Consider the following 27175-nt stretch of genomic DNA (forward strand, 5'->3'; position numbering starts at 1 on the left):
CCGATGAAGGGTCTCAATTGGTCCACAGATAGGCCAAATTCACAATGTCTTTTCACTACTTTTTAAATTGCATGAGGGTGTGAGTGGATGGGTTGGCAGCCTAAAAGTCCCTTTCCTGGCATGGCCTCTCCTCTAGTTATTCTTGCACTATCCATGGGAACAAGTTATCTTTTTCTACCCAATCTGAACCAATTGCAATCTTATAGACTTTTCCTCAATCAGAGATGGTCAAAAATCATACAACACCAGGTTATAGTCCAACAGGTTAATTTGAAAACACTAGCTTTCAGAGTGCTGCTTCATTGGGTGTTAGTGAGAGAGGAAGACCTTAGACACAGAACTTATAAGGGAAATATCAAAGGGTCACACGACTCAAGCAAACGAATTGAATACACATAAGATGGCCCTCAAATCTTTAATCAGTGAGAATGGAGGTGTTGGTTTCAATTGATTTATATTCACATCCCAGAATTTCTTTCAAGTCACTGCCCTGAAACAACTTAAGATGCTGTCAATGTAAAGGAGGTGACGCCTCTGGTCAGACAATATATTTTAGCTGTGAGATCTTAGGAGTTCATAAAATGCCATATTAATCAATCAAAACTTGCACCTCCATTCTGACTGATTAAAGGTTTAAGTTTTACCTTATGTGTTCAATTCGTTTGCATAAGTTGTATGATCCTTTGATCTTTTCCTTATAATTTCTGTGTCCACGGTTTTCCTCTTTCACTAACACCTGATGAAGGAGCACCATTCCAAATAAATGTGTTGGACTATAACCTGGTGTTCTGTGATTTTTAACCTTGTCCAACCCAGTCTGACACCAGCACCTCCACATCATGGCTCATTCAGAGATGTTTTTGCGCATCGCTGGAACAGGTAGGACTTGAATCCAGGTATCTGATCCAGAGGTAGGGATACTGCCATTGCATCACAAGTGCTTTAACACTGCAGAGTACCTCTATGCAGCTGCTGTTCAATTTCCTTTGGTCTAAAGGCAACAATCCTAATTTTTCCAATTTTATTCTGAAGCTAACCCCTGGACGCATCTGATAAATATACTATTTACCCTTTCAAGCACTCTGACATCCATCTTGAAATGTTTTGACCAAAACTTTGCACAGTACTCTATGTGCCTATTTAATGCTTTAAACTGATTTTACCTATGATTCAGTTGAGGAGCTGAAAAGGCCTTTAAAAGGATCCAAAGTCAGACTCCATATTCTGATTTCATAATAAGAGACTTTAAATAATTAACTAGCATGCAGGAGACATCTCTCCAAATCACTTTGCTGGTGTGAACCAGTGCAAAGGATGTTTTAGGTGCGATTGTTGGTAGTGGAATGGAACAACAGGTTGAAGAATGAACAAAGACTGACTTCCTCCTCACCGATAATACAATTGTTAATTGCTTACTTGTCTTTAGAACTAGAGATTAGTGATATCTTTGTAATTCTACCTGACCATGAACTTGTAAGGAAAAGGCTGAGAGGCAACCCTTTATTCAGGAAAAGAATACAGCCAGGAAAGAACAGGAAAATATCTTCAGAATTTTTGTAATTGTTAGTTAATTTACTTGCATTGTCACACATTCTACTTTGCTGACCTGAACTGCCATGTCTTAAAGTTATTTCGTTTTACTTGTTGCTTAACTACTAAATTCCTTAAATATATAATCTTAAAATTGCTCTCCTTATGTTGATTTTTCTCTTCTCTTATCCTACTAACTGGCGCTTTCAGTTAATCCATAAATAATACATTGTTCTAATTTACAGCAATTTAGAAACACTCCCTAATGGTAATTCCTTATCATCCAAAGTATTCACTGATCTCCTATGACGTCTCTCAGATTTTTCTTTTACCCAATTCTGTGCAGCCGGTTGCAAGCAGCTGAATGTGCTTGATATTTTAGGTCCTAGGCTCAGATAACTAGGCCTTGAGCCTCACCTGTGATGTATATTCTCCCGCTCAGCGCTATGCTCTCAAATGTCAATTGCTACCTTAGCTCCGAGGTAAGTTACAAAATGTAAGGACCAAGCAACATCTCTGTGTTCACATCATTCAGTTTAGAGAGGCTTTTGAGCCAAATTTTCAGATGTTGTGTTGAGTTTTAGACAAGTGGGACTATCTGTCAGTTGTAAACTCATCCAGTGGAAAGGAATTAATTCCTGTACTGAAATGATTCCTTTGACTTCAAGCGTTGTTACTGCCATTGCTGCTAGAAAGCCAGTTACTGAAGTTCCTCCAATTTTTTTTCTCATTCTTTGTTGATGAAATATATAACACTTGCGTCAGGATATTATTTGTCTCTCATTATTCATGCTGTTGTTGTCAAGCATTTCTCCATCTGCAATCATAATCTCAAAACAGGTAAGCTGTCTTGACACTTAAAGCAGTTTGAAAAATTAGACAGTTTGTGAATTGATTAAAATTAACTTGTGTTTTTTTTTATTTCAGACACTTGCTCCGCATAAGCAAAGGACATCAGAAGTAGCAATGTTTGTAACTAGTACAGAAAGACCGGCAACAAAGACTGCTTGTACACCAACAATAGTAAATTGTAAGTTTGACCCTACATGTTATTCAGACTCAAAAAAATAAAGTTTTGAAAGCTCTCTTTGTTTCAAAATTAAACAAGATAAACACAAAACTTAATTTGAGTATAAAATCGTCTTTTCAAGTAAATTAATACAAATTCTTTCAGCAATTCATGAAACCGCATATCAGAGTCAGTTAAGATCTGAAAAGACATGACTGGAAATTTTGGTAATTTAAAAGAGGTAGAGGGACCTGGGTGTTTATGTGCACAAGTAACTAAAAGTAGCAGGACAGGTTGAGAGAGCAACTACTAAAGCATTCAGCATCCTTGGCTTTTTAATAGGATCAGAAATTAGAAGAACAAGGGAGTGATGTGGAATTTGGAGTCACAGCATGGAAACAGACCCTTTGATCCAACTTTCCCATGCTCACCAGATATCCTGAATTAATCTAGTATCATTTGCCAGCATTTGGCCCAAATTCCTCAACTCTTCCCATTCATATACCTATTCAGATGTTTTTTAAATATTTTAATTGTACCGCTCTCCACCACTTCCTCTGGCAGCTCATTCTATACATGCACCAGCCTCTGCATGAAAAAATTGCCCCTTAGGTTCCTTTTAAATCTTTCCCCTCTCACCTTAAACCCATGCGCTCTGGTACAGGCGATCTGTTAGACTTCATCGAGAGTACTGTGTACAATTCTAGGTGCCGCATCGTAGGAAGGATGTGAATGCATAGGCAATTTACAAGAATGATTCTAGGCAAAAGAAATTTAAGTTAAGAGGATAAATTAAGGAACACACAACAGCATAAGAATAGGCCCTTTAGCTCACCATATCTGTGCCAACGATGATGTCATTCTAATTTAATCCCATCTGCCTGCACATACAAACCCTCTATTCCCTGCCTGTTCATATGTCTGTCTTAAATGTTGCTTTCCTGTAACCTTCTACCACCTGCTCTGTCTTCATGCCTCTTATAATTTTGTCAACTTTTATCAGGTCACCTTTCATCCTCTGCACCCTAGTGAAAGCAATCCAGATTTGCCTAACTGCTGCTTAGAACTAATGCACTCCAATTCAAACATCATCATCGTAAACCTCTTTTGAACCCTCTCAAAAGCCTCCACATGCTTCCTGTAGTGTGGTGACCAGTACTCCAAATGTGTATCTCCAACTCAAGTCTTATACTGCTGCCACATGACTTGTCAACTTCTATACTTAATGTCCCAACCAATGAAGGCAAGCATACAGTATGCCTTCTTTACCATTGTATCCACTTGTGTCCCCAGTTTCAGAGAGCTACTGGATTGTATCCAAAATTCTTCTGTATAAGGTATTCTAAGAGTCTTGCTATTTACTGCATATGTTCCCCTTGGATTTTCCCTCTCAAAGTGTATTCACCTCACACTTATCCAGACTAAGCTTCATCTGCCATTTATTCATCCAATTTTCCTATTGATCTATATTCTGCTGTATCCTTCCTCACTATCCACAATGCAACAATTTTGTGGTGGAGGCTGGTACAATTGCAACATTTAAGAGTCATTTGGATGGGTATATGAATAGGAAGGGTTTGGAGGGATATGGACCAGGTGCTGGCAGGTGGGACTAGATTGTGTTGGGATATCTGGTCGGCATGGACGGGTTGGACTGAAGGGTCTGTTTCCATGCTGTACATATCTATGACTCTGTAAGGTGCTCTAAGAGCCTTGCTACTTCATATGTTCCTCTTGCATTTTCCCTCTCAAAGTGCATTCACCTCACACTTATCCAGACTAAACTTCATCTGCCATTTATTCACCCAACTTTCCTATTGATCTATATTCTGCTGTAACCTTCCTCACTATCCACAATGCAACAAATTTCATGTCAGCTGCAAAGTAGTTGAAACTGTTCTTGGAGCAAAGGAGGCAAAGAGGAGATCTGACAGGTTTTCAAAATCATGAGCAGCCTGCATAGAGTATTTTGGGAGAAAATATTGCTGTATGGAGAAAGATCAAGAATTACTGAGCACAGATCTATAGTGATTGGCAAAAGAAGCAAATGCAGAGTGTGAATTTTTTTGTCCCACAGCCTGTTGTTAGGGTGTGGAATGCACTGTTTGGAAGTGTGGTGGATGCAAGTTCAATTATTATACAAGTTCAATTATTATTTGGATAAAATTAATGTGTAATGATGAAAAAGAAGATTAGCACGAGGCTGTAAGCTCATCTGCCTTACATGTTATATTCTCCTTGCATTGAAATAAATATACTTCAGACTGCCAGTCATGCTGTATTCATTAACCTGGCCCTGCCTGTTGTTCCTATTAGACTTAGTTAATTTAACTTCTACATTCTCTTTGATCACTCCACATGCTGATTTATTGCTCTTGTTCCTAACTCCTGTCACACCAATTTAAACCCTCCTGAGTGGCGCTAGCAAACTTCCCTGCAAGGATAATGGTGCCCCTCCAGTTTAGGTGCAAGCTGTCCTTCAAGAACATGTCCTTTCTGCCTTGAAAGGGATCCCAAAGATCTAGATATTTGAAATCCTCCCTCTGAAAACAGCTCTTTGGCGATGCATTTAAACATATTATCATTAGAAATTCATTAGAATCTGTACAGTGTGGAAACAGGCCCTTCGGCCCAACAAGTCCACACCGACCCTCCGAAGAGTAACCCACCCAGACCTGTTCCCCTGCATTACCCCAGACTAATGCACCTAACCTCCACATCCCTGAACACTATGGGCAATTTAGCTTGGCCAATTCACCTAAGCTGCACATCTTTGGATTGTGGGAGGATACCGGAGCACCCGGAGGAAACCCACGCGGACATGGGGAGAATGTGCAAACTCCACGCAGACAGTGGCCCGAGGCAGGAATTGAACCCGGGTCTCTGGTGCTGTGAGGCAGCAGTGCTAACCACTGAGCCACCGTGCCGCCCCTACTTCTGTAGTCAGTAGTATGTGGTTCAAGGAGTAAATCTGAGATTACAGCCCGAGACGTCCTACTTTTGACATAACTCCCTTAATTCCCTTATTAGGCCTTCATCTCTCTTCTCTCTCTCACGTTAGAGTTGTTCTTGTACTGCTTTTACTCTTCTGTGGGGTGGCTCAGTGGTTAACCCTGCTACCTCCGGGTTCAGTTCTACCCTTGGGCAACTGCATGGAGTTTCTACATTCTCCCCATATCTGTGTGGGTTTTGGCTGGGTGCTCCAGTTTCATCCCACAGTCCAAAGATGTGTAGATTAGGTGGATTAACCATGATAAATGCAGGGTTGCTGGTAGGGTGGTGCGGCTGGTTGGGATGCGCTTCAGAGGGTCGTTGTGGACATGTTGGGCCAAATAGCCTGCTTCCACACTCTAGGGATTCTGTGATTCCTCCCTACCTTTGTTCTGTTCTTTTAAGTGTTATTTCTACAGCACCACTTTGTTTTGATATAATGAGCTCACCTCCTGTAATGATTGTAACAAGGTCAGCCAGGTGGACCTCATAGAATATGAGTTCCTTTATTGGACCTGGTACAATCTGGGAGTTCTGGATGAGAAATATAGACAAAAATAGGCAGGAGGTTTGCTGGTGCTCTTTGGGAGGCTTTAAACTAGATTGGCAGGTGAGGGGGGATCCTGAGCAATGGATCAGATGATGGAGTACGTGGTGAATAGCCAGATAGACCATGCAGAGAGTCTGTGAAAAAGCCTTGGTGGGTAGGATTAAAGAAAACCCTAAGGCATTCTACACTTACTTGAGGATGGCCAGACTGAGGGTAGGGCCGATCAGGGATAGTGGAGGACACTTGCACTTGGAGTTGGAGGAAGTAGGGGAGGTCTTTAATGAATACTTTGCTTCAGTGTTCACTACTGAGAGGGACCTCGACGTTTCTGAGGACAGTGTGAAACAGACTGATATGCTAGAACAGGTTCGTGTTAGGAAGAAGGACGTGCTGAAAATTTTGAAGAATGTAAGGATCAATAAATCCCCTGGGCCAGATGGGATATACTCTAGATTACTACAGGGAGGAGATTGCCGTGACTTTGGCAATGAACTTTGCATCCTCACTGTTAAATGAAGTAGTACCAGATGGTTAGAGGATGGCAAATGTTATTCCCTTGTTCAAGAAAGGGAATAGGGATAATCCTGGGAATTACAGATCAGTCAGTCTTACATCAGTTGTGTGCAAAGTATTGCAGAGGATTGAGAGTCAGGATTTATGATTACTTGGAAAACCATAGTTTGATTAGAGATAGTCAGCATGGCTCTGCGAGGGCAGCTCATGCCTCACAAACCTTATTGAATTCTTTGAGGCTGTGACAAAGCATGTTGCTGAGGGTAGAACAGTGGGTATGGTGTATGTGGATTTTAGAAAGATGCTTGATAAGGTTCCCCGTGGTAAGTTCGTTCAGAGAGTAAGGAGGCATGGGATACAGGGAAACCTGTCTGTTTGAATACAGAATTGTCTGGCCCATAGAAGACAGAGGGTGGTAGTAGATGGAAAGTATTCAGCCTGGAGCTCGGTGACCAGCTGGGATCTATTCTGGGACCTCTGTTCTTTGTGACTTTTATAAATAACTTAGATGAGGAAGTGGAAGGATGGGTTAGTAAGTTTGCTGATAACATGAAGGTTGGTGGAGTTGTTGGAGGGCTGTTGTAGGTTGCGGTGTGCCATTGACAGGATGCAGATGGAATTCAACCTGGAAAAATGCGAAGTCATTCACTTTGGAAGGTCGCATTTGAACGCAGAATACAGGGTTAAAGGCAGGATTCATGGCAGTGTGGAGGAACAGAAGGATCTTGGAGTCCGTGTCCATAGATCCTAAAGTTGCCACCCAGGTTGATAGGGTTGTTAAGAAGGTGTATGGTATGTTGGCTTTCATTAGCAGGGGGATTGAGTTTGAGAGCGAGAAGGTTAAGCTGCAGCTCTGTAGAGTCCTGGTGAGACCACACTTGGAATATTGTGTTCAGTTCTGGTCGCCTCATTATAGGAAGGATGTGAAGCTTTAGAGAGGGTGCAGAGGAGATTTACCAGAATGCTGCCTGGACTGGAGGGCATGTCTTATGAAGAATGGTTGGGTGAGCTAGGGGGTGAAAAAGCATGAGAGGTGAATTCATAGAGGTGTGCAAGATGTTGAGAGGCATAGATAGATAGACAGAGACATTTTCCCATGACGGTAATGTCTATCAGAAGGTGGCATAATTTTAAGGTAATTGGAGGAGGGATGGGAAAATGTCAGAGGTAGGTTCTTTACACAGAGTGGTGGGTGCCAGCAGTGGTAGTAGAGTCAAATACATTTGCGACATGTAAGCGATTCTTGGATAGGCGCATGTAAGTTATTACAGTGAAGGTTATTCAGGTTAGTCTGATGTTAGAGTAGGATAAAAGGCAGACACAAGATCAAGGGCTGAAGGGCCTGTGCTGTACTCTATTGTTTTATGTTCTATGAATGTCAGAGGTATTGTTCACTCAGAGCTGGCTCTGAGAAAATCAGATCACTGTCAAGAACTCTGCGTAGTAAATAAAGGGTGAGTTACTGACAGGGTATACCAGCATCTCCGGAGTTTTATCAGTCCTACTGAGAGAAAAGCTTGCTCCTGAAGAAATTTGCTCACAACAGTTGTCATAACTTGGGTTAAGTATTTCTGGCAGCATGCTATTATTTGGAAAGCTTGACTTATTCAATCCTGCCGGTGAAGACTGGGATCAATATGTGAAGAGACCATTTGGATTCTGAAAAAGACTCAGAGGATTGGAATGTTGACCTATTGTAGCACTCTTATTTAAAAAGGGAAGGAAACAAAAATAAAAGTAGCTATAGTCCAGGCAGCTTAATATCTACTTTTGGGAAAATCTTAGAGCCTATTACAAAGGATGTAATGGGAAAGCATTTAGAAAATCAAAATATAATTAAACAGAGTTAGCATAGCTCTAGGATGAGGAAATTATACCTGGTAAATTTATTACAGTTTTTTGAAGAGTTAATTTACAGGGTAGAAGGTGCCATATCAAAGATTATTGCAGTCAATAAAACCTTGTGGTTAGTGGGTAACATTGCTATACATAGAAGATTGGCTGGCTTACAGCAAGCAGAGAGAGCCTTTTAAAGCTTATAGGACATCACGAGTGGTTTGCCACAGGCATTGGTGCTGGGGTGTGGACTGTTAACAATTTATCTAAACTGTCTCAATTACTAGGGATCACGAGTTCTAGGTGAGAGGAGAAATATTTAAGGGAGATATGCATGGAAAGTTCTTTATGCAGAGGGATTCTGGATTAGTGGTGCTGGAAGAGCACAGCAGTTGAGGCAGCATCCAAGTAGCTTCGAAATCAACGTTTCGGGCAAAAGCCCTTTTATGCAGAGGGAGGTGAGTGCCTGGAACGTGTTGCCAGCCGAGGTGGTAGAGGCGGGCACGATAGCCTCATTTAAGATGTATCTGGACATGAATGGGCAGGGAGCAAAAGGATTCTTAGAAATGATTGCAGAAAGTAATCAGAAAAGCTAATGTGAGGGGAATTTAATGGAATGATAAGGAGGTTATGTTTCAATTATATTTCTACTGCACTTGTTCCTTGTTCATAAGATAAAGGAAAATGGTTAGACATAATATATTTGGCTTTCCAAAAGTTAGAAGGTATCGTTCATAATGCTATTTCAAGACCCCATAATGTTCGGGCAATTAGCAAGGATTGTGGATTGACTAACAAATGGAAGACAGAAAATTAGGACAATCATGCATGCGCAGAATTTTTACAGTAAATAAGGAAGCCATTTAATTTATCATATTTAAATTAGCTCTAGAAAGAGCCATCCAACTAGACCCATGCTTCTTTCTATCTCCATAGTCTTCCAATTTAATCAGTTTCAAATATATATCCAGCTGTCTTTTGAGCTTCCTATGGAATTGGCCTCCACAACTCTTGCAGTGCATTCCAAATCCTGACAACTAAGAGTAAAAGGTTTTCTGTTATCTCACTTGTGGTTCTCTTGTTGATAATCTTGAAAATGTGACCAAATAATGGAGTCAGAATATCCTTCTTTGTCCTGTCAAAATTATTCATAATTTTGAACACATTGTTAAGGTCATCCCTTTCCTAAACTTCTCTGCTGCAAGAAGAATAAGCCCAATTTCACTAATCTTTCCTTGCATCTATAATCCCTCATTCTCTGTATTATTCTCGTAAATCTCCTTTGTGTACTCTCCATGTTGGGAGAAGATTTTTAGGTTATGTCTGAACCAGCTATACTATATATTTTCTCTTTACCATTCTGATTGTCCTCGTCATTTCCCCAATCAACTCATTGCAACTGGCCTAGTTTTCACTTGAAGAATACAATTGGCGTACATTACACTGTACATCACACCTTCCTTTTACTGTGCCATTATATTCTCTATCTCCCTTCCAAGGCATTGGTTCCTGTTTACCACTTTTGTTCGAATACACTTGGTTCTGGATGAACCATCTCTTCCTTAAATATGACTGATCATTTTATTGTGGTTTATACTGTCAAGCATTGCCTCTATTCTTGCCTTAGCTAGATCTCTTTGCATCTCACACTTCAAGATCAGTCCTCATCCTATTTAATCCACTTTTCCCTTGTGGAGGAATCAGCCTAGAGTCTTCAACAGCTCATAACTTTAATACAATGATGTATGGCAATCAGTATTACTATGATCACATTACTGAGTTAGCACTTCATTTTCATGCGCATGCCAAATATCAAACTCACCCAATCAAGAAAGGAGCATTTTCAGAATGATAACACGTAACTAGTGGAGTGCCACTGGGATTCAGTGCTTGAGCCACAATTATTGAAAATGTAATAATGAATGTCGGAAAAGAATATATTGTAATCAAGTTTGCGGATGACGCGAAAGTAGGCAGGAGGTCATATAGTGAAGATGGCACAAGGGGATATAGAAAGGATGAATGAGTGTTCACAAACTTAGTAGCTGGAATATAATGTGGCAAAATATGAGGTAATACAATTTAAAAGGAAGACTAGAGGAGCTGAATATTATTAATATTAGGAAAAGCCAGCAGAAGGCAGCAGCATGGAGGGACGTTTGGACCCTAGTGCCTGAATCACAGAAAGCAAGTATTAGGTTCAGCAATTAATAATGAAGGCAGTTGGAAAGCTGGCCTTTATTCCAAAGGGAATAGAGAATAAAATAGGGGGAGGTTTGCTAAAACTATGCTTGGCACTAGACAGACCATAGCTGTATTACTGTGAAGTTTTCTGATTCCCTTAAGAAAATACATTGGCATTGAAGGCAGTCCAGAGAAAGATCACTAGGTTGATATCGGGTATGCAGATGTTTTCTGAAAAGGTTGAGTACAGTGGACTTGTATTCATTGGAGTTTAGGAAAATGAGAAGTGACGTTATTGAAATACATAAGATTGTTAAGGGACTTGACAGGGTAGGAACAGAGAGATTGTTTCTTCTTGTGGGAGAATCGAAGACCATAATGCATAATCTCAGAGTAAGGAATTGCCCACGTAAGACAGAGGTGAGAGGATTTTTTTCCTGTCAGGGTGGTGAATATGTGTATTGCTTTACTTTAGTCAATTGTCAAGGTCAAAATATAAGCTGAAAATATGTTGTTGGAAAAGCGCAGCAGATCAGGCAGCATCCAAGGAGCAGGAGAATCGACGTTTCGGGCATGCCCGAAATGTTGATTCTCCTGCTCCTTGGATGCTGCCTGACCTGCTGTGCTTTTCCAGCAACATATTTTCAGCTCTGATCTCCAGCATCTGCAGTCCTCACTTTCTCCTCCAAGGTCAAAGTATATTCAGGCTGAGACAGACAGATTTTTAATCATTAAAGTAATTAAGGGTTTTGCAGAAAAGGCAGGAAAGTGGAGTTGAGGATTGTCAGCTCAGCTATTATCTCTGAATGGCGGAGTGGACTCACTGAGATGAATGGCCTGCTTTGCTCCTGCATCTTCGGTCTTATGGAAAGGTTAAGATTTCAAGTGATATTCTAAATTCTTGCACTTGTCAGGGTATATCTGAATATGGAATGTATGAAATAATACATTGATCTCTATAAAAGTTTCCATTCCCTATTTAACAGTGTCCATACACTTTTAGAAGCCCAGTGCTTTTGGGTGGTTCGTATCACAAATGATATAAAGCTGCAGAAATAACTATATCAGTCATTAATTCCATTTTCTTGAATCTATTATTTTCTACTTGCCAGCAACATATGCTGTTCCTTTGGCAAGTCATCACCTTTTCTCCAGTTTTCCCAGAGCCAGTTGTCTGAGTTCTAGCTATTTGCTGACAATTGCTCCTCTAATGGGGTTAGATGGACATATGAAATTGAAGCTGAAATAGATCATTTGGCGCTTCGAGCCTGCACTGCCTTTCGGTTTGATCATGGTCGATCTGTTTGTGTTTCAGATTTCACATTTCTTACTCTTACCTAACAAGAATCTATGTACTCTGCTTACAAATATTCATTGACCCTATCTCCACCTGTTGAGACAGTGTTCCTAAATTATGAATGCCCTCTGAAAAATTCTAATTTTAAATTAGTGATCCTGATTTCAGATTCTTGCATATACACTTAAGACCTTTCAGGATCTTTTACAGTTGAGTGAAGCCACCTCACGTTTTTTGAAACAAGTTCAACTTGTCCAACCCATTCTAACAAGGCAACCCACTCATTCCAAGCATTAATGGAGAAAACCTCCTATGAACTACTTCCAATGAATTTGCATGTATTCGGATGGCCAACTATGGCACTTCACATTCTGTCCAGATTCCCCCCTCTTTTTCATTGTGGACCCTTTTATCCTGCATTAAATTATGTGGAATGTCAGTCATTCATACTGCTGAAATGTGATAACACAGTGTTGTTGCAGGTCATAACAAGGCTTCATTTGTTGCTCTACAACTACACCCCTCCAATCTTACTAATTATATACTTTGCCTGAGCCCATGTCTATTGCTATGTGTCCATCCACTCCCCTCACATCTCTGGGAGTTAAAGAATAATGTTCAATAATAGGCTAGTGTCCTTTAGGAAGGACCATCTTTACCTCTCTGGCCTACATGTGATTCTAGACCAAAAGCAATGTGGTTGACTCTTAAACTTCTCTTTGGGCACTTACGGATGAGCAGTAAATGCTGGTCTAGCCAGAGATGCCCACATCCCGTAAGTGAATAAAAAGGAATGTTGTCTTGACATTACATTCCATCTCTAATATGAAGCCTTACCCACGCCTGTTAATCTCAGATGATTTGCGATATTGAAGCTGTATCCAAGGAATAGCCCAGGTTGCTAATCTCCTTTGCACCCTCCATATAGACTGCTTTTGTTAGGTTTGCAAGTTCTCCTTATGCCATAAACTGGCATAAAAACCTGACTGCTACCTACATGGATTTGCAGGCAGTCAGCATCAAACTGTGGCCTTTTCCTAATTGATGCATATTCTGACATCTCTCTGCCATCTGTGGAGACACAATGTGGTTATCATTGGACTGCAGCATATTTCATGATTTTCACATTGAATTCTTGCTTTTCCTGAGAAAATTTCCAAATAACTCTTTTTATTCCTGGTGAAAATCACCTGGTGAAATTCACGTCCGGTGAGCTTTCACAATGCTTCTCACCTTTCAATGTACCTGAAGCAGACCAGTTCCAAGTGTTCCTTTAAATATGTTTAAATGTGAAATACTGAATGATCAATTAACGTTTTATTGCACAGACTGGATTGGTGGCAAAACTTAGCAAATTACTTGGTCCCAGGTCACTGTCCCACCGATTGTAATGGTCCATCATTTTCAGCCCAATGCATTTAAACAATAAAATGCTCAAAATAACTTGAAATAACTGCACAGGGATGGGTCCCGTTACTAAGTCACCCTTTATTCATTAGTGCACAGGCTGTGACCAGTCAGCTTGGAGTCAGTCCTCAACTGAGGAGATTCTAATCTGGTTATTTTTTTTTTCTTCTGGTTATATTGGTCAGCCAAGGCGTTCCTGATTGGCCCAAGTGAACAACTCCAATCAACAACCACTTAGTTAACGAGGCCAACCTGGTCCCAATTACTCCAGTATTTCACAGAATATTTAACAACTATTGACACAGGGAGACACAAAGATATATTAACATAGATGACCAAAAGCTTGGTTAAGCAAGTCAATATTTTAATCACAGTTTTAAGATTAGGTGCTCTCAAGAAGGCAGAATAGAAAGGCAGAGAAGTTTTAGAAGAGAATTCAAGAACTTAGGACTTGAACAGTTGAAGGCATAGCCACTGGTGATGGAATCATTAAAGTCAGAGATGCAAGAGAACAGGAATGACTATTTGCATTGCTGTTTGTAAGGAAATAGTGACCAGTACTATATAATTAGCGATGAGTCTGTTACAGAATGTCAGAAGGCAGAGATTTGGTTGCAACGCTGTTAATAAAATGCATCTATCTAGTGCATTACGTAGTGAAAACAGCAGGGTGGAATTAATGTGATAGAACATAAAACATTACAGCGCAGTTACAGGCTCTTCGGCCCTCGATGTTGGGCCACCCTGAGAAACCAATCTGAAGCCCATCTAACACACACTATTCCATTATGATCTACATGTTTATCCAATGGCCATTTACATGCCCTTAAAGTTGGCGATGCTACTACTGTTGCAGTCAGGGTGTTCCACGTGCCTTCTACTCTGAGTAAAGAAACTCTAACATCTGTCCCCTATCTATCATCCCTCAGTTTAAAGCTATGTCCACTCGTGCAAGCCATCACCATCAAGGAAAAAGGCTCTCACTACTCACTATATCTAACCCTCTGATTATCTTATATGTCTCAATTAAGTCACCTCACAACCTCCTTCTCTCTATGCAAAACACCCTCAAGTCCTTCAGCTTTTCCTCATAATACCTACCCTCCATATCAGGCAACATCCAAGTCAATCACTTCTGAACCCTTTCCAACGCTTCCACATCCTTCCTATAGTGTGGTGACCAGAACTGTACGCAGTACTCCAAGTGTGGCTGCAACAGGGTTTTGTCCAGCTGCAACATGACCTCATGGCTCTGAAACCCAATCCCCCTCCCAATAAAGCTAACACACCTTCTAAAATGCCTTCTTAACAACCCTATTAATCTGGGTGGCAACTTTCAGGGATCTATGCACATGGACACAGCGATCTCTCTGCTCATCCACACTACCAAGAATCTTTCCATTAGCCCAGTACTCTGCATTTCTATTGCTCCTTCCAAAGTGAATAACCTCACACTTTTTCGTATAAAACTCCATTTGCCACCTCTCAGCTCAGCTCTGCAGCTTATCTATGTCCCTCTGTAACCTGCAACATCCTTTAGCACTATCCACAACTCCACCAACCTTAGTGTCATCACAAATTTATGAATCCATCCTTCTATGCCCTCATCCAGGTCATTTATAAAAATGACAAACAGCAGTGGCCCCAAAACAGATTCTTGAGGTATACCACTAGGAACTGAACTGCAGGATGAACATTTCCCATCAACCACTTCTTTCAGCTAGCCAATTTCTGATCCAAAACACTAAATTGCCCTCAATCCCAGGCCTCCATATTTTCTGCAATAGGCTAGCTTGGGGAACCTTATCAAACGCCTTACTGAAATCCATAAACACCATATCATCCACCTGTCACCTTCTCAAAGAACTCAATAAGGTCTGTGAGGCACGACCTACCCTTCATAAAAACCATGTTGACTATCCCTAATCAACTTATTTCTTTCTAGATAATTACAAATCGTATCTCTTATAATTTTTCCAACACTTTACCCACAATTGAAGTAAGGCTCACTGATCTATAATTACCAGGGCTGCCTCTATTCCCCTTCTTGAACAGAGGACAACATTTGCTATCCTCCAGTCTTCTGGCACTATTCCTGTAGACAGTGACAACATAAAGATCAAAGCCAAAGGCTCTGCAATCTCCTCCCTGGCTTCCCAGAGAATCCTTGGATAAATCCCATCCAGCCAGTGCGATTTATCTATTTTCACACTTGTCAGAAATGCTAACACTTCCTCCTTGTGAGCCTCAATCCCATCTAGTCTAGTCGTCTGTATCTCAGTGTTCTCCTCAACAACATTGTCTTTTCCTAGTGTGAATACTGACGAAAAATATTCATTTAGCACTTCTCCTTTCTCCTCGGAATCCACGCATAACTTCTCACTACTGTCCTTGATTGACCCTAATCCTACTCTGATCATTCTTTTATTCCTCATATACTTATAGAAAGCTTTAGGGTTTTCCATGATGCTATCTGCCATTGACTTCTGATGCCCCCTCCTGGCTCTTCTTAGCTCTCTCTTTTGGTCCTTCCTGGCTAATTTGTAACTCTCAAGTGGCCTAACTGAGCCTTCATGTCTCAACCTAATATAAGCCACCGCCTTCCTCTTAACAAGAGGTTCCCTCGCTCGACCATTTCCTCCCTGCCTGACAAGTACATACTTATCAAGGAAACACAGTAGCTGTTCCTTGAATCAGCTCCACATTTCAATTGGGCCCATTCCCTGCAGTTTCCTTCCCCATCCTATGCATGCTATATCTTGCCTAATCAGTGGTTAGCATTGCTGCCTCACAGCACCAGGGACTCTGGTTCAATTCCGTCCTCGGGCAACTGTCTGTGGGGAGTTTGCACATTCTCCTCGTGTCTGCATGGGTTTCCTCCGGGTGCTCTGGTTTCCTCCCATAATCCAAAAATGTGCAGATTAGGTGAATCGGCCATGCTAAATTGCCCATCGTGTTCAAGGATGTGTAGGTTAGGTGCATTAGTCAGGGGTAAATGGAGAGTAAATGGGTCTGGGTGGGATACTGTTTGGAGGGTCAGTGTGGACTTGCTGGGCTGAAGGGCCTGTTTCCACACTGTAGGGATTATATGAAACTTATAAAATATCGTGAAATGTGCTCCAAGGCTGAGGGGATATTCATAGCTGACAGCCACGTGGACATCACTCTCTCCCCGGAGCTCCAGTTTCTTTGTCATTGAACCCTGATTCTGACTCCGAGACTGGTAATTTTCCCCACAACAATAGTATTTTTCATGACTTTCTGTTGACCTTTAAAGATTTCCCAACCCTCCAGTTTTCTACTAAATTTTACCACTTCATATGCATCAGTTTTCAATTTGATATTCTCCTTTATTTTCTTCGTTATCCATGACTGGCCTGTAGTTTTCTCGTTTATCCCTTGCTTTCTTCTTGAATATTGGTACCACACTGACTTTCCTCCAGTTTTTCGCCATATCTCTACTAGCTAGAGAGATATTGAAAATTTTTGCAAGCTCTCCTGCTGGTGTCACACTCACAAACCTGGGATACATTTCGTCCGTCCCTGGAGATTTATCCACTTTTAATCCTGCCAAAACACTCCGAACCTCCTCTTGGTCTATGCTAATTTCTTGAACTGTATCACAGATCTTCTCCATGATTTCTATAACCATATCATCCTTCTCACTAGTGAACACCAACCCAAATTATTAATTTAGAGCCATACCTACATCCTTTGGCTTCACGCACAAATTAATTTTGTTGTCTTAACTGGCCTGCTCTGTCCCATGCATTAATGTGGACTAACCCTCTATTTCTGAACTAATTCGCAAAATACATAAATTTTTGTTAAGCCAAGGTATTAATGAATTTAGGCTGAAAGCAGATTATGAAGCTAGGCTACAGATCAGCCACGATCTCATTGAATGGTGGAACAGGTCTAAGGGATTGAATATCCTCCTCTTGTTCCTGTATGAAAAGACATCAGAATTAATCCAGAGATTATTATCTGTTCTTTGGTCTAGTTTGTAGTTCCCTAAATTCTGCTTTATTTGTCTGATGTCATTGCTACCAATATGTATCACAATCTCTGTTTTCCTCCCCTTTCAGAATGCCCTGCAGCATTTCAGTGACATTACTGATACTGGCACCAGGGAGGCAAAATTACATCCTGGAGCCTCTTTCATGGATGCAGAAATGCCTCTCCATTTCCCCTACAATTCAATCTTCTTCCACACCTTAGCTTTGCCATTCCTTTTCCACGCATTTTCTGAAGGAAACCAGCCCATGGTGCTATGAAGTTGGCAGGCCACAAGTTTCTGGTACACAGTGAACTCACCCAGCTGTAACGTAAAAGGTATACCTGTTAAAAGGGGGCCCAGCTACAGGGTAGTCCTGCACTACCTGACTCCCTCTACTCTGTCTGGTGGTCACCCATGCATCTTTGCCTGTTCAGGCAGTGTAACCACCTCACCGAATGTGCTATTCATGACTTGCACAGCTCCAGTTATGAAATGTGATTCACCAATAGCTGTACCTGGAAACACTTCTTGCACATGTGATCACCAGCGACAACTGAAGCTTCCATGATTTGCCACATTGCATGGATGGAGCATATCATGGTGTGAACTCTGCTGCCGTGATTTTTTTTTAGATTTGCTACGGTATGGAAACAGGCCCTTCGGCCCAACAAGTCCACACTGACCCTCCGAAGAATAACCCACCCAGACCCATTCCCCACCCCTACATTTATCCCTGACTAATGCACCTAACGCTATGGGCAATTTAGAAACCTATGCAGACACAGGAAGAATGTAACAACCTCCACACAGACAGTCACTTGAGGCTGGAATCGAATCCAAGTCTCTGGCGCTGTTAGGCAACATTGCTAACCACAGAACCATCATGCCGCCCCTTCTTTGTATTCTAGAATTAGACTTCCCAAAATGCAACACCTCACAGTTGCCTGGATTGAACTCCATCTGCCACTTCTTCGCCCAACTCTCCAGTCTATCTATATTCTCCTGAATTCTTTGACAGTCCCCTATGCTTTCTGCTCCTCCTCCAATCTTTGTGTCATCTGCAAACTTACTGATCAGACCAGCAATGCCCTCTTCCAGATCATTTATGTATATTACAACAACAGTGGCCCCAGCACTGATCCCTGTGGAACACCACTAGCCACCTTTCTCCATTTCGAGAAACTCCCTTTAACTAGTTCTTTATCCACCTAGCTAGAACATCCTGCACACCATGTGACTTCACTTTCTTCATTAGTTTACCATGGGGAACCTTATCAAACACCTTACTGAAGTCAATGTATATGACATCTACAGCCCTTCCTTCATCTATCAACTTGGTCACTTCCTCAACAAACTCTATTAAGTTGGTAAGGCACAATCTATACCTCACGAAACCATGTTGCCTATCACTGATAAACATTTTTTTTCCAAATATAAGTAGATTTTATCCCTCACTATCTTCTCCAACAACTTTCCAACCACTGATGTCAGGCTTACTGGTCTGTAGTTACCTGGAATATCCCTACTACCCTTCTTGTACAGGAGGATAACATGAGCAATCCTCCAGTCCTCTGGCACCTCACCTGTGTTTCATAGTATAATGGTCAAGATATCAGGTCTTTGTTTGTACAGCAAACATTACAAAATCATTGTCAGTTTCAGAGAAATGTTACAGAATTATTGTCAGTTTCAGCAGCTACGCAGAAGTCCATTGCTGCAGTAATTTGTCATGATCATTCTTCCTGAGAAGGAAGATTGTTTTCCATTATTGCAAATCTAAGCTATTAACACTTGAATATTTCTATTGAAGGTGGTGGCTGGACTCAGACACTTTGGCAGGCAGTAGACATTACTGATGTGTATTCTCTCCCCCACCTTCAATTATCTGAGTTCTGTGTCTATTGTGCTGATATCTTGTTGGCCTCAGGCAATATCTGTTATGCTTCGCTGTACTTTTCCATGTAATGGCTCAGTGGCCATCTTTGTACTTAGTGACCAACTTATGTCTCAGTGGCCATCTTGTGTCTGTGTGCCCCTTGTCAGCATGCGCTGTGTCAATTCTCACTTCACTATAAAGAAAGGTGAGATAGATTATGAGAGTAAACTAGCTCAGAAAATAAAAAATACATAAAAAAGACTTTTGTAAATATATGAAATGAAAAAGAGTGGCTAAGGTAAACATTGGCTCTTTAGAGAATGAGAAGAGGGATTTAATAATGGGAAATGAGGAATGGCCAAGGCCTTGAACAGGTGTTTTGTGTCAGTCTTGACAGTGGAAGACGCAAGTAACATGCAAATAATTGGTGACAAGGAGGCAATGGCAACTGAGGACCTGAAAACTAACATTATCACTAATGAGGCATTGTTGGACCAGCTAATGGGCTAAAGTTAGATCAGTCTCCTATCCCTGATGGAATGCACCCCAGTGTACTAAAAGAGATGGTGGGGGAATAGCAAATGTACTCGGTCGGCGGTGCAGTAGCTCAGTGGTTAGCATTGTTGCCTCACGGCGCCAGGGACCCGGGTTTGATTCCAGCCTCCGGTCACTGTCTGTGTGGAGTTTGCATATTCACCCTGTGTCTGTCTGGGTTTCCTCCTGGTGCTCTGGTTTCCTCCCACAGTCCAAAGACGTACAGATTAGGTGAATTGGCCATGCGAAATAGCCCATAATGTTCAGGGATGTGTAGATGCATTACTGAGGGGGGAATGGTCTGGGTGGGTTACTCTTTTGGAGGGTTGGTGTAGGCTGAAGGGTCTGTTTGCACACTGTAGGAATTGTTATTCCAATTTACCAAAATTCGCTGGACTCTGGGGCGGTTCCAGCAGATTAAAAAGGGGCAAGTGTGACAACACTTTAAAAAAGGAGATAGACAAAGGTAGATAACTATAGGCAAGTTAGCTTAACTATGTAGTGGGGAAAATGCTCTATGATTCTATAAGAAGGAAGAAATAGCGAGACATCTGGATAGAAATTGGCTCATTGAGGAGATGCAGCATGGATTCACGAAAGGCAGGTCATGTTTAACTAATTTACTGGAATTCTTTGAGGACGTTATGAGTGCATTGGACAATGAGGAACATTGGATTTGGTTTTCCAGAAGGCATTCAACAAAGTGCTGCACAAAACGTTGCTGCATAAGATAAAGGTGCACTGCATTACAGTAATGTATTAACATGGATAAAGGATTGGCTAACTACCAGAAAGGAAAGAATGGAGGTAAATGAGGTTTTACTGGCTGTGATCAGTGGTTAGTGGTGTGTCTCAGGGATCAGTGTTGTGACCACAATTGTTTATAATTTATGTGGATGATTTACAATGGCCAAGCAAGTGTAGTCTGTCAAAGTTCACAGATGGCACTGAGGTGAATAGTAGAACAAAGTGTATAGAGGACACGGACAGTTTGCAGAGGGATATAGGTAGGTTAAGTGAGTGGGCAAGGGTCTGGCAGATAGAGTACAGTGTTGGTAAATTTGAGGTAATCCACTCTGGTAGAAATAATAGCAAAATGGACTATTATTTAAATGGTGAAAAATTACAGCATGCTGCTGTGCAGAGGGACCTGGGTGTCCATGTGCATGAATCACAAAATTTGGTTTGCTAGTGCAGCAGGTAGTTAAGAAGATAAATGGAAAATTATCCTTTATTGCTAGAGGGATTGAATTTAAAAATAGGGAGGTTATCCTGCAGCTGTATAAGGTGCAGGTGAGGCCACAAGCTAGGAGTACTGTGGAGAAATTGAGGACTGCAAATGCTGGAGATCAGAGTTGAAGAGTGTGGTGCTGGAAAAGCACAGCCGGTCTGGCAGCATCCGAGGAGCAGGAGAATCAACGTTTTAGGCATAAGCCCATCATCAGGAATGGCTGATGCCTGAATTCCTGATGAAGGGTTTATGCCCGAAATGTTGATTCTCCTGCTCCTTGGATGCTGCCTGACCTGGAGTACCTTGTGTATAGTTTTGGTCTCCTTACTCGAGAGAGGATGTATTGTCACTGCGGGGGGTGCAAAGGAGATTCGCTAGCTTGATTCCAGAATTGAGAGGGTTGGCTTATGAGGACGGATTGATTAGACTGGTACAATACTCATTGAAATTTAGAAGAATGGTGGGGATTTTATAGAAACATATAAAATTATGAAGGGAATAGATAAGATAGAAGCAGGGAGGTTGTTTCCACTGGTGGGTGAAACTACAACTTAGGGTACATAGCCTCAAAATAAGGGGAGACAGATTTAGGACTGAGTTGAGGAAGAATTTCTTCTGTCAGTCTGTGAATCTGTGGAATTCCCTGCCCAGTGAAGTAATTGTGGCCACTTCATTGAATGTTCTTAACGCAAAGATAGATTTTTGAACACTAAAGGAATTAAGGGTTATGGGTAAGTGGAGCTGAGTACACATAAAGATCAACCATGACCTTATTGAATTGTGGAGCAGGCTCGATTGGCCAGATGGTCTATCCTTCTCCTATTTCCTATGTTCTTATGTAACCTCCATGTTGGGGAATCTATTGAAAGCAATTCTGAGGGACAGAATTTGAAGCGGCAGGGATTAGTAATTTGCACTGTATCCATTTCTTTTTCTTTCTCTTTTGTATTTTTCACATCTTCTGTCCTCTTTCTTCTTTGACCTCAGTGCAGACACGAGAGTCTGCCAGCCCAATGTGGTGGTCTTTTGGCAATACATGGTGGTCTTTTATCCCAGCGTGGCCTCAGCATGGACTTCTGCTCTCAGGTTGATTCCAGTGTAGTGTCTCGACCTCAAGAGCCTTGAGGTGAAGCCCGGTGCAGAATGGAGTCTAACTGCTAGCATGGACTGGGTTGGAAGCACTGTTGTCCTGAACTTTTTATTTCTCTATCTTTCTAATTTGTTCCTACGATCTGCAATGCTGGATTTCTATTTCTTTATTTTTCTAATTTTTTTCCAAAGAACTTGTACTGAAGAATCTGTACCTAGGTAACTAAGATGGCACCGTAAGTGGCAACTTGTAAACTTTTCCCTGTATTCATTTGAGTACATGTGATAATAAAGCTAGTTCAGTAATCAAGGTCAGTTGGCATGATTTTGTCGAGGATGTCATGTATAACCACCTTGATTTAATTTGTCAAAGAGGTGACCAGATGTGTAGATGAAGGCAATGCTTTTGATGTGACCTACTTGGACTTCAACTAGGCTTTTAATAAGGCCCTGCTTGGGTGACTGAGAGCAAAGATAAGAGCACATGGGATCCAATGAAATTTGATAACTTAGATTCACAATTAGCTGAGTGGCAAAAAGCAGACGGTGATGTTTGAGGCATGTTTTTCTAACAGAAAATCTGTGCCCATTGGGGTTCTGCAGAGGTCGTTAGATTACCTACAGTGTGGAAACAGGCCCTTCGGCCCAACAAGTCCACACCGACCCTCCGAAGCGTCACCCACCTATTCCCGTACATTTACCCCTTTACCTAACACTACAGGCAATTTAGTATGGCCAATTCACCTGACGTGCACATCTTTGGACTGTGGGAGGAAACCGGAGCACCCGGAGGAAACCCACGCAGACACGGGGAGAATGTGCAAACTCCACACAGTCAGTCACCTGAGTCGGGAATTGAACCCAGGTCTCTGGCGCTGTGAGGCAGCAGTGCTGACCACTGTGCCACCGTCCGCCCACTTGTTGGGTCCTTCTCTGTTTGTAGTTTTTATAAATGATTTAGACTTAAATGTAGAAGATTGATCAGTAGTTTGCAGGTGATAAAAAAAATTGGTGAGGTGGCAAATTGTGAGGAGGATAGCCTTAGATTATAGGAGGCCTGATGAATTGGCAAATGGACTTTAATCTTGATAAACGTGAGGTAATGCATTTTAGCAGAACCAGCAAGGCAAAGGAGTACATGATGAAGAAAACAAAGATCTATGGATGCTGGAAATCAGAAATTGTTGGAAACACTAAGTCTGGCAGTATCAATGGTGAGAGCATTAATATTTTGGGTACAGTGACCTTTAGAACATTTATTTAATATGATCGTTTATTGTTCAGTATTTTTGAGTTGAATTCCAGCAGTTGTGTTGCACTTAACATAGTGTTAACTAACTTTTTAAATTTATTGATAGCAACTCCAGCAAGAAAAAACAAAGTGAAGCCTCCTTTGGAAATGAAAAACTCATCAGGAAGAAAATCTACATTTAACATTAAAATGCAGGATGTAGAACTGGGAAACTCTGTTTATCCAGCCCCTTCTGGAGAGAGTATGAATAAGCTTTCAGAAGAAAGTAGCTTGAAGGTACAAAGTAGAACTTAAGCTTTTTACAACAAACAAGCATGACTTTGTTGTGGATGTGAAATGTTAATAACAACTTCCTTTGATGCTGCTGTAAGAAAATCTGTCAGGAGGTTTACATAGTGTGATTTATGTTCAGAGACCTTATTCTGTTATTTTGTACTTGAAGACCTATTTCAATTGTAGGGGACACATTTTTAAGGTGAGAGGAGGGAGATTTTAAAAAGACATAAGAGACAAAAGTTTTTACACAGAAGGTTGCTCATGTATGGAATGAACTTCCTGAGCAAGTGGTTGATGCGAGTACAATTACAATGTTTAAAAGACATTCAGATAGATACATGAATAGGAGAGGTTTGGAGGGATATGGGCCAGGAGTGGGCAGATGGAATAACTTAGTCAGGGGTTATGTTCTGCATGGACTGGTTGGACTGAAGGGTCCATTTCTGTGCTGTATAACTCAATGACTCTATAAGACCAGCATTTTCAACATTTTTTGCAGATAGATATATCATTTGCTCATTACAATATTTGAACAGAATCATTCTGTTTAATAGAAAAATAAAGTACTGGAGAAACTCAGAAGGACTGGCAGTTTTTGTGGAGAGAGAAACAGTGAAAGTTCCATGAGTCATATCACACTCAAAACATTAACTCTTGCTTTCACTATAAATGCTGCCAGACTTTCTGAATTTCTCCAGTGCTTTCTGTTTTTATTTTAGAATTCCAACATTTGCAGTACTTTGCCTTCATTTTGTTTAAAAAGCTATGGTTTGATGAATTGCGGTTGTGACAATGTGGAATAATTTACTGTGAATTTCTTATCACATGATTTACTCACTGATTTCTGTAGGAGTTTGTCTTGAATCACATTGATTTTTTTTTGTAGTTGGCAACAGGTACTGTCCCTCCCATCCAATAGGTCAGACCCAGTATTCTCATGTGTGGTGAAGGGATACTAATGCTGTTATGAATGTTTTAAACTGACCTGACAGGGATGGAGGCATGTTGGTGGAAGCTGGCAGGTAATATTTGAAACAAAGAATAAGTGAACAAAGAATTGGAACGACAAATAGGACTAGAGTAAGAAACAGTAAGGTAAGGTCAGAAGAGGGATTTTATTAAAGCCGAAATTAAGATTATTATGTGTGTTTGTGAATGCACACTGTGTGTAAGCAAGTTTGGCAAGAGGAAATGTGGTAACTACAATGGAAGGTTTTTTCTGGTTGTGTTGAGTTTGGTAGAATGCTTTTTGCCACATGACTAAGCAGATTATTTCACCATATCTTATCACATTTGCTACATTAATTGTCAGTGCTGCACCTATGCCATATATCATGGTTGATGCTTATCCCATCTTTCCTTGTCCCATTTCCAGGTCAACATGCCACTCAGTGGTTATTTCAGAATTCAATGGCATTACCTAGTGCCTGCGTCATTTTTAAAGGCTGTTTGTGCATCCTGATAAATACTTTCAATCTAGCATTGCCTATCATAGTTCCTGGTGTTTGCCCATACTTGGCAGGCAGGGAGTAATCAGTACTGTGCTTTGCAGTAGAATCCTATAGATCCTGCTGGGTGGAATGTTACCATTATGTAACACTCTCCTCCCTCAAGATGAGTTCCACCATATTCTCTTTGTTACCTCACATGGACTCTATCTCTGCTACGTGTACACACCTAAGGGTAGAACTTGAAATGAAAAAGGAGTAATCATCCTGTTCAAAGTGTACTTTAGACCTCGAAACTGTCAAATGAGTATAGAAGGGTGAAATAACTCCACTAAGGCTGATATCCTGTTACCAAGTCACCCTTAGTTTACATATGCATAGTACAAGACACCAACCCAGCTAGATCAGAGCCGACTCCTGGAGTGAGCAGTACCCTTGACACTCATGTTTATTTATTTACTTTTCTCTGAACCTCTCACACTCCAGATTTATTTTTTTTCTTGCACATTCCTGATTTTTTTCTCTCTTTGTTTTCTTTTTTAAACCCCACACTACCGCTTAAATGCGGTCGTGCTTATTTTGTCCCCAGCACCCACGTTATGTGTGTGCAGGTATGAGACACAAGGTGTACGAATCCTTATTCAATTTTCACCACCAGGAAGAAAGGAAACATGTGAGTGGCCAACAAGCAGTGTCCTTCACAAAAGGCAACGCTGTGTGATCAAACAGTGAAGGGGAGGGCAGGGATTAAATCAAAATAGAGTTGGATGGGGAAGTAATGCACTCCACTCCCTGCGGCGCCCACCTCTCCCTGAACAACTCCAAGGTGTTGGTGGACACCGCGTGCTCCTTCTCCAAGGACACCCGGGCTCTAACGTAACTGTGGAAGAGGGGCAGGTAGTCGGCCCTAACGACCCCCTCCACGGCCCGCTGCCTGGACCTATTTATGGCCAGTTTGGCCAGGCCCAGGAGCAGACCCACGAGGAGGTCTTCGGACCTGCCCTCCCTCCTCCGTACCGGGTGCCCGAAGATCAGGAGCGTGGGACTGAAGTGCAACCAAAAGCAGAGGAGGAAGTTTTTAAGAAAATCAAAAAGGGAGTGCAAACGCCCACACCCAATATATACATGGTCCACGGACTCCACAGCGCCACAGAACAAGCAGTTGGGCTGGGAGTCCATGAACCACCGCAATCTGCGGTTGCAGGGGACTGCTGCGTGCAGCACCCTCCACCCCAGATCCCCGAGAGAAAGGGGGAGGACTCCCACGTAGAGAGCCCTCCACTGGGGATCCCCACCGCCTGGTTGCAAATGGGCACGCCAAGGCGTGTCCGGACGGTGGATGAGGGAGAAGAGGTGGATGGTGTGCAGCAGTAGTCTATACAGGGCCTTCCTTTTAATATCCTTTAAGGGGACAAAATTAAAATTCCGGAGGCGGCTCAGGTTGTGGGGCACAGGCTCCCGCGGGAAGTACGGGACCTTGGGGCCAATGTGAAATTCCATCCGGGCTGGGGTGAGCGCGGAGACACTCATGTTTATTTTTTTAAATTTTTAAAAAAATTAACCCCCACACTCCCGCCTAACCGCGGTAGTGCTTATTTTTCCCCAGCCCCCATGTTGTGTGTGTGCAGGTGTGAGACACAGTGAGAGACACAAGGTGTACAAATCTTTATTCAATTTCCACCACCAGGAAGAAAGGAAACACCTGAGTGGCGACACTCATGTTTTTTTTTTATTTTCTTTTTTTTTAACCCCTGCACTACCGCCTAACCGTGGTAGTGCTTATTTTTTCCCCAGCACCCATGGTGTGTGTGTGTGTAGATGTGAGACACAGTGAAAGACACAAAGTGCACGAATCTTTATTCAATTGCCACCACCAGGAAGATATGAAAAATACCTGACAAGCACTGCCCTTCAAACCACAGGGCAATGCTGTGTGAGCAAAACAGTGAAGGGGAGGGTAGAGACTAAATCAAAATAGAGTTGGAGGGAGAAATGATGCACTCCACTCCCTGCGGCGCCCACCTCTCCCTGAACGACTCCAGGGTGTTGGTGGACACCGCGTGCTCCTTCTCCAAGGACACCCGGGCTCTAACATAACCCCGGAAGAGGGGCAGGCAGTCGGCCCTAACGACCCCCTCCACGGCCCGCTGCC

The 27175-nt window shown here is 41.8% G+C and overlaps 1 protein-coding gene across 1 annotated transcript in view; it reads left to right on the forward strand.

The window, feature by feature from the left end:
* The first annotated feature begins 2462 nt into the window (after positions 1–2462).
* Positions 2463–27175, forward strand: part of LOC140463231 (synaptonemal complex protein 2-like) — a 377524-nt gene continuing 352811 nt past the window's right edge. The window contains exons 1-2 of the mRNA XM_072557016.1: positions 2463–2560; positions 23406–23575. Of these exons, the coding sequence (XP_072413117.1) occupies positions 2497–2560; positions 23406–23575 (234 nt within the window). The 5' untranslated portion in view covers positions 2463–2496. The remainder of the gene's footprint in view (positions 2561–23405; positions 23576–27175) is intronic.

Source organism: Chiloscyllium punctatum, chromosome 37, assembly GCF_047496795.1.
Source record: "Chiloscyllium punctatum isolate Juve2018m chromosome 37, sChiPun1.3, whole genome shotgun sequence".
Taxonomy (NCBI): Eukaryota; Metazoa; Chordata; class Chondrichthyes; order Orectolobiformes; family Hemiscylliidae; genus Chiloscyllium; species Chiloscyllium punctatum.